The sequence below is a fragment of the Parasteatoda tepidariorum genome, chromosome 2 (assembly GCF_043381705.1).
Source record: "Parasteatoda tepidariorum isolate YZ-2023 chromosome 2, CAS_Ptep_4.0, whole genome shotgun sequence".
Classification (NCBI taxonomy): Eukaryota; Metazoa; Arthropoda; class Arachnida; order Araneae; family Theridiidae; genus Parasteatoda; species Parasteatoda tepidariorum.
The window spans coordinates 96,139,916-96,157,800 of record NC_092205.1 but is presented as its reverse complement, the minus strand read 5'-3'; the positions used below and the strand labels follow the sequence as shown (position 1 = coordinate 96,157,800).

General features: G+C 30.5%; 1 protein-coding gene across 1 annotated transcript in view; it reads right to left on the bottom strand.

Moving 5' to 3' along the window:
• Positions 1–2,588: 2,588 nt before the first annotated feature.
• The window catches only part of LOC107444896 (uncharacterized), a 56,976-nt gene continuing 41,679 nt past the window's right edge, over positions 2,589–17,885 (bottom strand). The window contains exons 15-17 of the mRNA XM_071177031.1: positions 9,880–10,022; positions 5,992–6,169; positions 2,589–2,975 (exon numbers count right to left, since the gene is read on the bottom strand). Of these exons, the coding sequence (XP_071033132.1) occupies positions 2,850–2,975; positions 5,992–6,169; positions 9,880–10,022 (447 nt within the window). The 3' untranslated portion in view covers positions 2,589–2,849. The remainder of the gene's footprint in view (positions 2,976–5,991; positions 6,170–9,879; positions 10,023–17,885) is intronic.

The window sequence follows — 17,885 nt, the reverse complement described above, 5'->3', positions numbered from 1 at the left end:
TTACAAAATATTAAGTCATGTACTAAAAAGCAAAATTAATGGAGAAATTGTACTAATTCATTCAAAAGAATCGTAAATCGCCAAACTATTATTGACGCAAGTGATGCTTAATTAAATTTGGTAAGAGTTGAAAACTGAAATAAAAAAAATAAATTAACGCTGAATTATAAAGCAAAATTAATGGATAGATGGAACTATGTTGTTTTGTTTAGGAAAAACAAAAAAACATCTTGCTATTAATGATGCCAATGATGATGTTTATATGCACTTCTGTTATCATGGCAACTTATCCAGTTTTAAAAGGTATAAAATATACTAATATAGGTACAAAGTATTATGTCACTGAATTAGATACTTATTAAAATTGCACCAATACTGTGCTGTTTTAATATAGGTACTGTGGGAAGAGGTTTTTTAGGGCTCCTTCAAAATGAAAAACTGGAGAAAATTGTTTAACTGTGCTAAATTTTGCCTATTGTGAGTTACCCTCAAGAAAGAACATTCTGTCAAATGATGCTAAATACAGTTAATCGTTATTTTGATGGGATGAACTACTAAAATCTCATTTTGCATAACCTAATAACGTAAAGTCAAGGGGAAGGATAAAATTTAATGAATATTGGATTTATTTTCGCTTTATTGATTGTGTTGGTAAATGTCTTAATTATTGATTGTGTTGATATGTCTAAAATTAATAAGTTTTGTACATGATTTCTTAGTGTTGTTTTGTATTTATTTATTTATTTTTATTATCTTTCTTAACACTCCGTACGAAAAACTGGTATTCAACCAGCCAATCATTAATAAATGTGGCTTTTTTTTTAAAAAAAATCCAACTAAACTTATACTAGGATTAATTCTTAAATATGCTAACAAAGCAAGACATTTATGTAATTAACAATAAATATCGAACAGTATTTAGTTTTTGTTATGTTCATAATTGAAAACATGTTCACAAATCTAATTATCTGAAAGCCAAAATCATATAAATTTGGAACTTAACAAATTGCTTGTTAAAACAAATTCAATATAATTTGAGTTTTTACGAATTTTGACAGTTTCGCTTCTGAAGGTGACTTAATTTATAAATTTCTTTAAATTGTCAAAAGTCTTCATGTGTCATTACCAGAAGCCCTTCGTGCCACTGTCGTGGCATGTGTGCAGCGTCTTGACCAATCATTATCTTTCCAGATTAGAAATAGTGGTCGAAAGTGTAAAGTGTTGGTTTTTAAGAGTCTAAAGGGTCCAAGGCAAAAGTCTAAATTTTTTTTAAAAATTATTGGCTGCTTATTTTACGCATCCCCTTCTGATATTTTCAAGCAATTTATCAACAAACTATATTGCTATGCAATAGAAAATTCAATATAGTTTTCGAAATGGTTAAATATTATTTTTCTTTCAGAATCTTTCATTTTTGCTTAAATACGTGAAAAATTTGACAAATGGCTGAAACATTCCCAAAAATTTACTATCACACTGTTCAACTAAACTATTACTAAATTATATTAAGTAATTCAAGATATTAACATCTGGTAATTATAATCTAGTATCACACTGTTCAATTAGCCTATTATTCACATAAAATTGTTACAGAGTGCTGGAATTAAACATATTGCAAAATTTTTAACTGCCAATACCATCAAATATTTCTCCTGAAAAATACTCCCCCCCCCCGTAACAGGAAATTATCAATATTTTTGATTGATCAGTAATGTATCGTTCGAATTTAACCATCAAAGTGAAACGACGCTCATTAATCGATAACAAGCGTTGGAAATGTTACATTTGAATCGGGAAACGAATCATGAAAGGAAATTATCAGCATTTTTGATTGATCAGGAATGTGCCGATCGAATTTAACCATCAATGTGAAACGACGCTCATCAATCGATAACAAGTGTTCGAATGTTACATTTGAATCGGGAAACGAATCATGAAAGGAAATTATCAGCATTTTTGATTGATCAGGAATGTATCGTTCGAATTTAACCATCAAAGTGAAACGACGCTCATTAATCGATAACAAGCGTTGGAAATGTTACATTTGAATCAAGAAACTGCTGTTTTTCTTGGAGCATTTAAACGTGAACTAGTAGTTCGATCCAATTTTGTGCCACATGCATAAGCACCTCAGTATGTAAAATTTCATTCACTACAATTAATAGTTTTTAAAGTTTCCCATTTTTTAATGTGCAAACTGTACATTTCTTCTAATTCATGTATTATTATTGAGAACTGATGCGAATCTGACAAAGAAAAAAGAAACATCATTAGAACATAGAGAAATAGAAAAATAAAAAATTTTGACATAGGTAGGATTAAACATAAGAGTTCAAAAGCACAAATTCAGAATCAAGGAGGGTTTTTTTTCGTGTGGATCAAATAGTATATTTCCACTACTCCTACAGAAAATTTATTCCGCAATAATATGTTATTTGAGTAATATGTTGTTTCTAAAATTTTATTGTAACAATGAAGGGAAAAGAAATTATTATATCTCTGTCAAAAAAAGTTCTTACAAAGTAATGATAAGCTAATATTTAATTAAGATAACTCAAAACTATTTCTATAAATCAAATCTCCACGTATGTAATTAAAATTACAGCATTTATTGGGATGAAATTTAATATAATACATTTCTTTTTAATGATATAAGAAATTCACAACAGACAATATTTCAAATTCATTTTTAAAATCTGAACAACAATAAAAATTTTTAAAAATGGATAATAAGGGTGAAAATAAGCTCTCTCGAGTTGGATGAAATAAGTATATTTTTTTCCTGGGTGAAAGTATTATAAAGAAAGCTGAAGGAACAGTTCACAATGAAAGACGGAGGATAAGAAGTTTCACGAAGTGTCCAGGCGTATGGTTCGAAGCTTCAGACGATCGGCCAGCACGCATGCAGCTTCATTGGAGCCGCCACAGTACTTAGATGAAGAGAAAACAGTCAACAACTTTCCATTCAACTGGACCTAATGATGCAAATTAAAGAAATAGGGTAAGTAAATTTTATTCATTATTTGTTGCACGCTTATTTTTAAGTAGGTTTTTTCAACAATATTTTCCTTTTGTAATTAAGTTCATGTAATTTATTTTTGTTTCTGTATTTTGTATTTCTTTTCTCTTTTCCTTGATATTTCACAAAACCTTTGGGGTGCAGAGGGTGATTGTAACTCAAAACCCTGAAAATTTTAAGTGCAAAAAAATCGATATCAAGATATTAATTTATACACTATATAGGGGAGAGTCGGGTACCCCCGCCTACAGTCAATTTCATATGTAAAGAATATTTTTTCAAGTCAATGGGCCATAGGACATTAAGGTGACAAGGGACTTTCAAAGAAGCAAAAATTCGTCAAAAAATCGATATTTTACATTTTATATTTTTAAAATTTTGGCATTTAACTGAACATTTTAAAAAAAGAAATTCTGGAATAAGAGCAAAATTGATGAAGCTATGGCCATTTCAGTTTTGACCACGCCCCTTTTTTTACCTTTTTTTTGTCTGCAGGTAACTGTTAAAATTAGTTTAGTTTAAAATTAGTTGAATATTTTGCTAATTTTTTTTTAAAAAAATTTAAAGTACATAATTATTAAACTAGTTCATTAGACAATATTTATAGGTATTTATATTAAAAACAAGAAATATTTGTTCAGAAGTAAAATTTGCAATGAAAAAGTACTAAAAGTCATTTTTCACAAAATGTCTATTTTGAGAAAATTACAATTTTCAAACTGTTCCAGCGTAATGAATTTTCATTCTATTGACCTGAGAATTTAATGCTATATATTTATGAATATTATTAACATTTTGTTGGAAAAGTTTTTTAAATTAAGTAAATAGTATTTTTTTTTATACATGATATTTTATAGAGGTATCACGATTTTTTCCTAAAAATGTAGGTTTTTTACCTTTTTTTTAGTGTTATTTGTTTCTATAATAAAAAATAAAAAAAGTACTTCCAACAATTTTTTCAATATTACCTAATATGTAATATTTTAAAAGAATTTTGTCATTTTGACAAAATTTCAGACGCGAGGAGTAATATAAAAAAAAACCATAAAAAATTGAAAATTTTAAATTTTTTAAATTTTGAAACATTTTTTTGAAATTTTGTATAAAAGTTGTTTTTAACAAGATAAATGTATCCTGAAAATTTCAAGCAAATCCTTTGATAATTTCAAAAAAAAAATTTGAAAGCCCTTTGTCGCCTTAATTGTCATATTAAAAAAAAGATTATTTTCAAAGTTTCAAGTATTTATGCAGGTGGTAACGTGGTAAACAATAGTTTTGAAAATATATTGAATACAGTAGTCATGAAATTAAGAAAAGTTGGTTGAATGTTTCCATTAAACATCATTTTAATACTAAAAAAATAATTTTTTCTATACATACAGCATTAAAGTATGCAGTCTAAAGTTTTATTTGTACGAAGAAAAAAGTTTATATGTGAAAAATTGTTCGAGTAATTAGAAATTTACAAAAAAATTGGATTTCGGGTAGCCCCGCTCACATGAATGTCGGATATTTCGCCCAATTTCATTTCGTCGATAAATGTACGGTTGCAAAGATTATTATTTTATTGCTTCAAATTTGAATGTTATATGCATTTTTAAAAACAAATATTGTTGTTATTAAATTATAGAATTCTTTGAAAGTGTATAAATATGTAATAAATAAAATAATTTTGTGATAAAAATGATAAATGAGGTTTATCTGTTGTCAATACATTGGTCACTTTCATTTACACCTGAAAAAACAGTCAAAAAACATAATTTTTATAACTGGGCGGGGCCACCTGACACAGTTTCAAAAGATCTGAAAAACATGTTGTTGTTTTTAAATTTCTATTTTTTTAAGTTAAACTATTCTTTTTTTGGTTTATTCTTTTTGCATTATTTAATTAGACGGTAAAACTATAGAAACATACAAAAATATTGATTATTACTCAATATTATACAGAAATATAAGCAATATTCCTTAAGTGGGCGGGGATATACGACTCTCCCCTATGTTTCAAATTCAACGTAATTTTTTTAAACTATCATTTAAAATTAAATTGCCTACTAATGAAGAACGTGGATATCCTTTCAGCAACTAAAACANCTCTGGTGGGAAAGACTTTAAAACAAAACTTACAACAGTTACTTTTCTCAACAACTGAAATTTAGAATAGTGTGATTAAGAAAAATGTGTGAACTGTTTGCAATTTCAAATTAATATTGATTACACAGGTTTAGAATTTTCTACAGTTAAAATTTTCGGAACTTCAGTGTTCAAAAAAGTATACGAAAGCTAGACGTTAAGAACGTATCCAATGAGCGAGCAAAGCGAGCATCGGATTGCGAAGCAATCAGAAATGAACTGCAAAAGCAGTTCCGGGGGTTGGCGAGCGTCAGGGAGCAGGGGGCGAAGCCTCCTAGTCACATAAAAATATCTAATTAATGGGATTTAGAAAAGTTTCAAAATTTCGTCAGATTATAAGTTTTTGATTCGCAAAAGTCCAAGAATAATTATTAGACCCGGAAGAAACCCCCGAAATTCCGGGGTACATCCGGAATACAATCAATCACCCCTGGAGAGATCAATTTTTAGACATTTGTCATGCTCTCTCAATAGAAAAGGTTCTTGTTTTTATGACTTCCGGAGCTGGTACCCCCTGACGACGTCAGCTCCGGTTGTTATTTCTATATTTTCATTGTTTTCTTCTTTAAAATTTTATATTGGTTTAAATTTCAATTAATTGGTTTAAAGTATAGTCGCAAATATCTCAAAGAAATTCTGCCGCAGGGGCTGGACATTTACTCATAAATGCACATTTTGAGTTATGCCCATTTTCTTAAATAAGCCTTTTCTATGCTGTAAATATTCTTAAATACACATTTTGAGCAATGTTCATTTTTTAAAATAAGCATTTTAAACTCTGTCCAAAATAAAAAAAAAACTCACTAACTGTTATTAATGAAACAATATATGTGATCTCATACCTTGAATCCAGCTTGTTGAACTTCATGGGCACGAATTACATGTGATAGGCCATTTGAGGCTAGGAAATTTTCTAATGCTTGACTTGAAAAAACATGGGCAGTCCCTCTTTTAGAGTTTGCCAAAAAACCATTATTTTCTCTTAATGCTCCCTCAAGATTACAATTCATGCCCTCAGAACTTTAAAAAAAAAATATTAAGTTTTAATTTTTGCGACATGCAAGTAAATACACAACGACGACAAGTAAGTTCACGAAGACAAGTAAATACATTAAAACACAATATAATTACAAAACTATTAAATATACATATTTTAATGACTGTTTTGAAACAAAGCTCCAAAATACTGATGCTATACTACATCATTTGTCAATTTTTTTTAATAGATAAAAACCTTTTTATTGCTGTTAAAAAAAATTTCTCAAAAAGCTTTGAATAACAAGCATACACCATTGTGATGCCACAATAGGCATAATATATTTTCTAGCTTTTAAAGTTTCTTTAATTTCTTAAACTTATTTTTTTTAATCATTCTTAACCAAATTTTAATTAAATTAAACCAATTATTTTATTTTTGTTTACAATTAATAAAAAGCGAATATAAAATATTTTATTCCTTTCTTAACAATCACTGTAATGGCTAACTTTTTATTTCAATTGTACTAATGTAGTTCTTTAATTCACTGTCGCGACCAAATCGAAAATAAAAATCTATTTATAACTTTTTAACTCTTTATTCCTTACCGCAAAAATGTTTCAGTTACATGGTTATAATAATTCTCACAGTCTTTTCGGCAATTCGCTTTCGCTAAATTATTTTCAAATTTATATTGATTATAAATTTATATTTTTGGCTTTATTTTCTTGGCTATGTTATTTTTAGATAAATCACCAATCTTGGATCTCTTCCCATGCTCCTAACTCTCTATTGGGAACAATTCAATCACTTATTAATTTGGCTTCTGATTAGGCAGGCCCTGGGGGATTTATCTCATATGGCCTGTCCTTATTAACATTATTATTCAAAATTTTATATTCAACTTAGAAAGTCTCATTATGGATAAAATATTATTTTGTATCTTGAGTTCTACAAATACTAAATAAAAGTTTAATTATAATTATGATACAGTTTTCATTATCCTGTTTTTCATCACAATATTCAAGTAGTCAATTATACCATATAACTCCAACAACACCTAATTTCATCATTATAACCATGCCGAAAAAACTGCGCGCCTAAGAGAAGGGTACTCTAATTAAGAATCTAAACTACATTGTTTAAATAAAATGCTATAACGGGCAATAATAATTAAAAAAAATTAATATTATTATTAAATTACAGTAGAGCTCTATAAAGCAATTCTATAACCTATGATTCTCCATAAACCACATTAACTGTGAGGATGTAATGTAACAAAACAATAATTTCAAATTATTTGTTAAATGTTTGTTAAGAGGTTACAATGTCAAAAGCCAAACGATCCAAAATTGATGAAATTTGTTTATTATTAGTTCTAATGCCCAAGAAACTGCAAATAATAAATACTTAACCTTTTGTTTACTGCAGTCCACTCCGCAGAAGTGACGAGGTACTGTGCACATTGCATGCCTGTCAGCTGATGCTCAGATTTTCTTATTTAAGTACATTGCAAAATCTCCAAATATATTGTTATGTAAGTAGTGAAATACAATTTAGAATAATTTAAAAAAGTTCTTAGTAACTTAATTCGGCTGAAGTGATGGCGCGCTGTGCACATTGCATGTCTCTAAGTTGATGTTCAGATTTTTTTCATTCAAGTGTTGCAAAATCTCCAGCATTAAAATACAATTACAAACGTAAGCATTAAAATACAATTTAGAATAATAAAAAAAAAAATTCTTAGTAATTTAATTCAGTATGATAAATTTTAAAACAAGCCTGGCAAATTTCTGTGTAACTTTCGTTCTGTGTGTAGGAGGAACATTTAAATGAGGTGTTGGTATACAGAGGGCGTTGGATGGATACAGACTAAATATGGCTTTCGTAAAGAAAGGGTAAAGTACATGTTTTTGTGTTTTTAAATATTTATACCTAAAAAAGACTTTAAAGTATTTAATGATTGATCTGCCCAAGATTAATATTACAGCTGGCAAGTTTAATAACTGTGAAATGATATAGATGACAAAAAAGTCTATAAAAGCGAAACTTTGTGTTGAAAGATTTGTGTTATGAAGATCTTCTGTGTATTACTTTCACATAAAAATAAAAACATTGCACCATTAGATCCTAAAACTGGAATGTTATCTTTTAACACATGAATGAACCATATCTTTTCAGAAGATGTTTTCTTCTAATTATGTACTGACAGTCATAACTATTTTTACTTTTTGTTATGTTGTTTTGTTTATTATTATTATTAATAATATTTGCAACAGGGTTTTACCATTTTTTCCTATTACTAACCCATGTAAAGATGCTGCACTCATTTGATGAGTTTTAATTTCCAGCTTGGATTTTTTTCTTTTACTCTCTCTCAACCTTTTTGTCAGAGGGCCAAAACAGTAAAATCGGGAAATCATGAGGACCATATATGTATCCTCATGATTAGGCAGGATTAACATAGGAATAAAACTTTCAGTGGTAGAGAAAGATTATAGTTGATTTTTGTGTAAATTGTTGGGTTTTTCTTTCGTGTTGCTAAAAAATTTTAATTAAATGTCGTTCGTGGACTGAATGAAGTTAACCACTTTAATAACTACATCCATAACAGGTTCAAAGTTTGAAAAAAACATTGTACGTAAATTTTCTTCTTGAATAATGCAAAGAAATGCCCAGATCAATAAAGCTCAACAGTATAAGATTCGGATTTCTTACCACCAAAATATGGGGATAGCTGCAATCTGGGAAACATGGTCCCAATAGTTTGGTCAGCAGAGCACTACAAAGTTTGAACCCTTCAATGTTAATTTTACTTTCAAAAATTTATTACTTTTAAAAATTATTAAAAGTTATTTTTTGCATAGAATTATCTTTGAATAAAGGAATTTTAATATTGTTTGCAAATTTTTTTCAATTTGCTTAAAAAGTTCTTATGATATAACAAAATATGCAAAAAACAAAATTAAGGTTAAGGGGTCCAAACATTGGCGCACTCTTCTGACCACACTATGGGGACCATATTACTCAGATTGCAGAAATCCGAATTTGTTGATAAAAATAGTATGCTTACATAGAGAGAGAACGTTTTTGCATCTCGCAATTTCGCAAATTAAAATATCGTCTGCAGTAATTAATTAGCATATTTGAAGTCCAACCATTGAGTCCTAAAATGTGAAGATCTGATCATTAAATCAAAAGTTAATCAGGGTGGCCCGTTTTATTTCTTTTTTTTGGCACACTGTACCTGACCACAAAGTTCGGCATATCAGATTGTGATATCAATAATGGACTTGTTCTGTGAAACATAGTTAATTTTTTTTTTAAATTTTCTGTCCTAAATTATTAAATCCACCTATAAATTATCCACCTACAAAGACATGGAATATGCAAAAAACTGAAAGCATTTTTGAAGCTATAGATGTTAGCTATAAGTTTTGCATGTCAAAGTTAACTCACTAAAAACTCTTCCAATTTCACTCTAAGGAGTTAAAATGAAAAATCATGCTGTTTTTAAGCATTTAAACATATATTTTTTGTGATTTGGGCCCATTTGGGTTTAATGAATAAATTGTTTCGATGTTTTTTAGTTACAATCAAATGTTACTGTGCACGATAAAATTTTCTTTTTGGATAGAGTGACTAACTTTTAACATCTTTAGAAATATAACAAAAATTAAAACTTTAAAAAAAAGATGAAAGATGTGCATCAAAAGAAGAATCTAATAAAAATTCAAAGCAATTCCTCTCCTACCTGATGGGGTCATTCCACATCAACTCCCACGCCAATGAACTACTTTTTTCAGGGTCAGGTAGTGGTTTAGGTATCTCGTTTATGCTGCTCAATGAACCAGAACCTAACCAAGGGGGTGGAATACCACCATGGACACAAAATACCTAAAAGGACACATCATTATATCGATACACATAACAAAATATTTGACGCATTAATTAATATTATACTAACTGATTAATAGATTTGAGGTTACATACTAACAAATAGAATTTCTATTTATTCATTTCTTTTCAATGCAGCTGTATTCATGAGTTAAAAAAAAATTTTATTACGTAAATCTCAGTGTGTGAATGACATTTTCTCTTAACATTGAAGCTCAGGATAACTATATGTGATGAAGCTGTGCCAGGAGTCTAGATGCTCTTGCTCTAACCATAGGTTCTCAAACTATGCTCTAGAAAAAATTTCCTCCCAGTGCTCCGCAAAAAGACAGGACATGTTTAAATATGTTTAATGCATAGTTGAGCCAAAAATAGATTAAAGAACAGGATGTGAATTTAAAAGTGTGAGAAAGCGTTTCGTTTTGAATAATAAATTAAGAAAAGGATTTACAGAAAAGAAATAACATAAAAAGATTAATTGAAGCTTTTTATGTTACATATGTATATGTCAAAAGGCGTAAACCAAACATGACGTAAAAAAAAAAAAAACGTTCCAAACATAATATAAAACTACGCCACTGTCATGAGCTGGTTTCGAACAACAGCACTATGTCAAAAGTAGTTAATCTTTATTTCGATGGGATTAATTTCGAAAAACGTTTTTTTCTTAGTCTAATAACATAAAATCAACAAATAACAATTAAAAATTAATAACAAATTATTTCAGCTTTATTAATTAAGTCGATTCATTTCTTTCGGTTTTGGGCATAATTTTCACTTGTCGGACAATACTCATTTTGTAGTCATCATTTCTTCCCCCACCAAAGAAAGTTCTTACAAATTAATTTAGAATAATTTTTTTTTCTTAAATATACTTGAATTATAACAATACGTAAAATTAATGATTGATACAGTGAAGCATTGTTGCAACAATGGTTAAAAAAAATTTTTTTTTAGCTAAAAATGAAATTGTTAACAATGACATCCGAAGGTATTAAAAAGCAACTTTTTCAATTCTTACAATCTCTTTGAATGTTAGCGCCTGTCGTTTAATGCTTTAAGATTTCATTTGAGATAAAATGAGCGAATTGTACAAAAATACTTTGATATACCACTGGAAGTTGGAGAGAATGAAGCACCCACGACCACGACCCCCAGAATGTAAGTATAAATAATATTATTACGTATATTTTTTTAAAATTCCTAATCTCTCTTAACTATGACAAGCAACTGTTTACTTTTCGGCAAACATTTTACAAATAATAAGAAATAAGTTTTCAGTTCTTTTTTCTTATCCATTATAACAGTCAGGTAATTTATTTTTATAGTGTAAACCAGGGTCTCCCAAAGTGTGGTAGGCGTACCCCCAGGGGTATAGGAACAGTTTAGCGGGCGTACGCGTTCTTATGCGAAATATCTTCCTACAAACGAAAATTTCACAACATTTTATTTAAAAACAAAGCTTGCCATGAAAATTTACAATTACGTATTTTTCTACTGGCTATTTTTTGCATTGTTAACAGTTAATAATTAGTGGTGCCAACAGCCAGTTGTGATTTTTAACTTTTGAGCAATTTTTTATAGGAAAAAATACATTCATTTTTTTATTAGTGGTACACGGCGTTACAAAAAAGTTAGAAAGGGCAGTCATAAGTTTGGGAAACACTGGTGTAAACTAACGTGACTAGGTTTTTGAAACTCTTTTTACAGAATATGTTCTTACTGACATACACTAGTTATCATAAATTAAGGGAAAATTACAAAAAATAGCGATAACTCTCCCCGAAATCTTGAACGTTTTGTCAAATAAGAATTGTCAAGTAAAACTGCAATATGTAAATTAGTGGCACTGCAATGGAAGGACTTCATCTGCAATGAGAATAAAATTGTATGCTTGATCGCAAGGCTGCAAATTTCTCTGTGTTTCCGAAATTAGATAAGTTTGAGATAGCCAATTTGAAACGATGTTACAATCAGCATCATTACCTCCAGGCATCATTTGTCCGAAGAACTGTGATGGAGATCTACAGGAAGACTAGAGGCAGGACAATGTCAGATAGAAGTGGCCAGATGATTAAATGTGAGTCTGTGGTCCATGGACTTTGGCAACAATTTCTAACTAAAGGTTCGGCATCCAGAAGGCTCAGCCAAGGACTGCCAAATGCTGCGAAGAACACCGATGATTGACATTTGCTGTTATGTATACGAAGGAATAGAACCGCAATTCCGAGTCAACTCAGATCTTCTCAACGTCTACATTACGTATAAGGCTTCACGAACGATATATTTTTTTACTAGGGGACCAGTCATTTGCGTGCCATTCTCGTCACGCCATAGAAGGGAATACTTGAGGTAGGTGCAGCAACATATCCATTGGATGGCTGTTCTTTTCACAGACGAGTCCAGGTTTAGCTTCCACGACGATAGCAGGCGTTCTGTGATTTAGAGAGAACCTGGAACCAGATATCATCCATCAAACATCCGTAAAAAAGATGTATACCAATGAGGTAGTGTCTGTGTGTGGGGTTTCATGACTTTGGGTGGACGTACAGACCTGCATGTCATCTCTATGATCACGAGAATAAAGATGACATCCTTGATGTTTGTGTGCTCTCTTATGTTCTGTGATTTAGAGAGAACCTGGAACCAGATATCATCCATCAAACATCCATAAAAAAAGATGCATACCGATGAGGTAGTGTCTGTGTGTGGGGTTTCATGACTTTGGGTGGACGCACAGACCTGTATGTCATCTCTATGCTCACGAGAATAGAGATGACATCCTTGATGTTTGTGCGCTCTTATGCTGGTGAAATAGGTAAGGATTTCATGCTAAAGGACAGTAACGCATCGTGGATGATCATCTTCAGCAAACAATTCAGCAGGAGGAGTAGCCAGCTCGATCGCCGAACTTGAATCCCATTGGAAATGCTTGGGTTGATTTAGAAAAACGTGCATCTGTTCTCAATCATCCTCGTCAGACCCTTACAACTACTTTGCAAGAACAATGGCTTCTTGCACTTGTAACGGATCTGGTAGAACGCATAATTGAAAGCATCACACATCGCAGTATAGTTGCTAGAAGTGATCACAGTCTATACTCAAGATACTTTCTCTATTCCAAACGACACATTTTCATGAAATTCTATGCGTAACTTTTTGAATTATGGTCGTTTTTGTGATTTTTCCATTATTTATGACAACTACAATAGATTACTGGTAATTCTTCCAAAAGCCAATTTATATATAAAGTTGCGGATTCAAGGATCCATTGGTTCGGCAATAATTTTCGCTCAGTTTTGTTGAAACCCCGATTGTGGAATCGTTGCTCATTGCTTCCAATGATGTCACCTTCGAGTAACTGCAACTTTTATTTGACGTTATGTGATTTTTTTATTAATTCATTTTCATATACAATGATTTATTTTTAAATCGTCAATAATTTACAATCGGAAGCCACTCTTACGAAGGGGCCCCCAATTGTCAGCTATTACCACAAATATCAAATTTCTTAAAGACTGCAACAAAATTACAGTTTAACTTTTAATTTCTTTCCCTCAATAACTTTCATTATTATTGAATAACATTATTACATAACATTTATTAAATTCTTCTAAAAAAAGATTAGTTAAAGTTAGAAAATTGAAGTATCAATTAAAACCAATAATTTAGATTTACTGAATACTTCGTATCTTCCATAATAACAAAAAAAAAAATATGTAATGTTGCTTTTTAACGTTTTTAAATTTTCCAAGTTTAAAAACTCGTTACAATTGGCGATATATACAGCAGTTTAAGCTTAACAATCCTTTAACCTTTAATTAATGTCACGATTTCCGCGTTTCAAGTTTTCCAAAAATTGTGCCAATTATAGAATAAAGAATTTCCAAACATAAAAATAAAGGGTTTCGAAATTTAATCATCAATTTGAAATTAAATAACAAAAAAATAAACAAATTTAAAAAACAAAATAGTGATATAGCACAGATTAGTCTTAATACTTTTTGATAAAATAGATGCCTACAATTTGTAACAGCTAGAATAATGTTGCTTAAATTGCATGTTACGTCTATTAAACTAAAATCTAAAATATATAAAGAATAAATAAGGAAAGAAGCCGTCTTGTAAGTAAACTATCATAAAAACAATACAATTATGTTCAATTATCTTATTTAACACGTTGAAAGCCATGGGAGTCACCGGTGACCGGCACTGAACTTGTTCGTAGAGCCACGGGAGTCACCGGTGATCGAAGAAGCCAAGATTATTAGAAACACATAATTCGAGTCAATTTTAATGCTTTTATTTTTTTCATATTATTAACGTTACTAAAATGGTTTGAAGAAATTAATGCAATACATACTGAGAAAATCATTTTGGCCAGACGGGCAAGTAATATAAAATTAGCATGGCACTCAACGTGTTAACATGTAATCCAGAATTGAGAGGTAACCTTACCAGGGCACATTTTGAATCTATTTTTTTAAAAAAGTACTTGGCATTCGAATTTTTTTATTGAGTTGCACCTTACAAAAAGTGCACAAAAATAGCTCGTAAACTTTCTATGAGTCACAGTAAAAACTTTTAATACAGTTGAACCTTAATTTATTGCTTCTCATGCGAGCTTTCTTTGCGAACAATAGATAAGGGAAAGGAATAAATGCTAAATTAAATAATAATTAATGATAAAAATTCATTTTTAACCGATTGTTACGATGAAAGTTCTGAAAAAAGGTAATTTGTATTACTCAACCATAATCTTAACTACAAAATCACAACAATTATGAATAAATCGTAATAGTTGGCACAACTGCATAAGCAATCTTAAAAAAAGAATTTCTGTTTTTCAGACAAAGGGAGTGCATGGATCGAAGAGATGAAAAAAACCAAATCACTCGAGCAAAAAAGAAAAACTCGAAAATGTGATCTGGACATGGATGAATCCATTCTTATAACTAGCCCCTTAGGCTGCACAAAAGTGCAAAACACCCAAAAAACCTCAACTTTTGAGGAAAATGAGAAAGAACCTAAAAAAAAGAATTGGTTCAGTCGAATGATCTTTGCATCAAGGAAAAAAGATGAAAAGAAAGTCAAAACATCAGACAAAGATGAACCAATCGATGGATCATCATTTAAAATTGATTCTAAAAAGAGAAAGAGTTGGTTCCATGCTCCAAGACTCCATAAACAGAAAAAAGGGAATAAAAAAGTGAACCACCTACCTGATTTGTTCACTGTTTTTCAAAATTGGATAAATAAAAAGCGATTCCGAAAGGGTAAGTATTAATAAAAAAATTTATATTTATTTGATGTTTAAAATCCAAAAATAGTAATAGACTAATAAAACGAGGTAATACTATTAGTTAAAACAAATATTGAATAATACTTGTTAGACATAAATTTTTTCTCCAAAAATGTTTGAAAAAAATGTAATAAAAGAATAAATGTATACAAATCATAATTTTGTCTTTTTCAATATTAAGTTATTGCAAATGGACTTAAAGCCAAACTTTTTTTAATTGAATGAAATAATGATATGACGCCCGGTGGCTGAGTGGTAGTGCTTCGCGCTCCCGTGTCACAGGTCCTGGGTTCAAACCTCGGGCCGGGCAAGGTTGACTCAGCCTTTCATCCCTTTGATAAATGAGTACCAAGCAGCATGCTTGGGAACTAAACACTGGGGGTTTCGCGTTCGGCTGACCACCATATCGGAACATCTGCTCCTGCACCCCAGAGCCCAAAGGTCAAGAAAACTGAGATGGGCACAGTAAGCCTTGGCCCTCTATGGGCAGTCGCGCCACTGAGTTTAGTTTTTTTTTTTAGAAATAATGATATTTAAATTTTAAAAAATGTATTCTTACCCCATTTTTTATTTTATTTTGTAGATAAGACGAAATCCAATCAGGAAAATGGAGAAGTTTTATTGGTGGAAAAAAGAAATGTGTTGTTGGGCGAAAAGCCAAGAAGATCTACTGAAGAACCTCAAATCGAGGAGAGTGAAATTAAAATCTATGACGACGAAGAGTACTTAACGTACACAGAATGGGCTGAAGAAGAATACGAGCGTATCTTGGCCCTTTTCAATAAAGAGGATAACACAAACAACAAAGCCTCGAGTAGTGACAGCTAGAATATAGACCCTGGGTCGACAATCTTCTTTCGTCATCGACCTTTATATAATTTTCAAAATCTCCATCGACCCCCATAGAGGTTATTTTCGGTCAATTAAAATAAAACTCTATTAGATACTGTGTTTGTGCTTTTATTTTATGGTTTTAAACATTTATTAAAGCAATAGTACATTGTGTAACAATAGTTTTATGAAAAATATATTAATTTTGAAATTTAAATACCTTAATATTTATTAAATAGTAAGTAATTATAAATAAGTAGAAATAATAAGTAAAGTAACTACAGATTTATTGCTTCTTAATCAATGACATGGGTGTGCCTGGTGATTTTTTGTAACGTCAATACTTGTCACACGTGACATTTGGACAAGCGCACATATGCATATGACTTATAAACCAGAATTGCAGAGTTCGTGCCACTGCGTGCTGGTACGTTAATACTTGTTTCATCCGAATAAATATACGTTTATTAATTTATGTTCTATAAAGAAACTGATATTAAATCAATTATAAAAAATTCACAAATTTTACATACTCCATTAGGTATGTGTGATTTGAGTATTAAGAACTGTTTTTTCTTCGACCCCCAATCGACCTTTCCGATTCGGATCAACCCCCATTCGACCCCCTGGTTCAGATCGACCCCTGCCTATGTTATATAGACCCCTGGGGGTCTATATAGACCACTTTGGCGACCTCTGATATAGACAGTCCAAATATTGACATCTTGAATAATGACATCTCGAATAATGACATCTAGAATAATGACATCTAGAATATTGACATCCTGAACATTGACACCTTGAATAACGACATCTTAATCAATGACATTTCGAAAATTGACAGCCCAACTATTGACAACCAGTTTATTCACAGCCTAAATGTGGACTGCTCAACTATTAAAATCTTCATTATTGACATCATAAATATTGACAGCCCAAAGATCGACACACGGAATACTGACATCCCGAATATTGACATCTTGAATATTGACAGCCTGAATATAGACATCTCGAATATTGACAGCCTAAATGTCGACAGCTCAACTATTGACATCTTGATTATTGATGTCCTAAATATAGACATACCGAATATCGACATGCCAAATATTGACAGCCTGAAGAGTGACTACACAAAAGAATGAGAAAGCATTTCAACCATGAGTGAAAAGAATGGGATATTCAACTCATTAGATGATTTGGATGAACTGAGGTAAAATGAGGTTTTCAATTGCAGTTTGATTAGTTCTAAATCTTATTTACTGTTATAATACAGTTAAGAACAATATTAATGCAATAAAACATAAATAATATATTAATATTTGTAAAGTATCAAATTCTTTTTTTTTCTACCTTTAATATTGACTTTAAAAGGATGGTAAAACTACAGTGCATTTTTCAAATCAAACAATTAATATTATTTTTCTACTTGAAAATGAAAAAGTACACATTTTTACAATGTTAAAACAAACATTACGTCCATGAAAAATTACTATGTAATGGAGGATAATTATACACGTCTTTAGAAAATATCCCATTATATTGCTATACTAAAAATGTGTATTTGTGTTAAAAATAGTTCAATATAGAATTGATTTCCCAAAGCCTTTTAAAGTTTTATAAATCCAAAGACAATTTTTTTTTAAAATTTCATGAAGTTAAAAATAAACTTAAAAATAAAAATGTTCAAATCAATTTAAAATTTAATTTTACTACATATCTCTTTCTCTTCC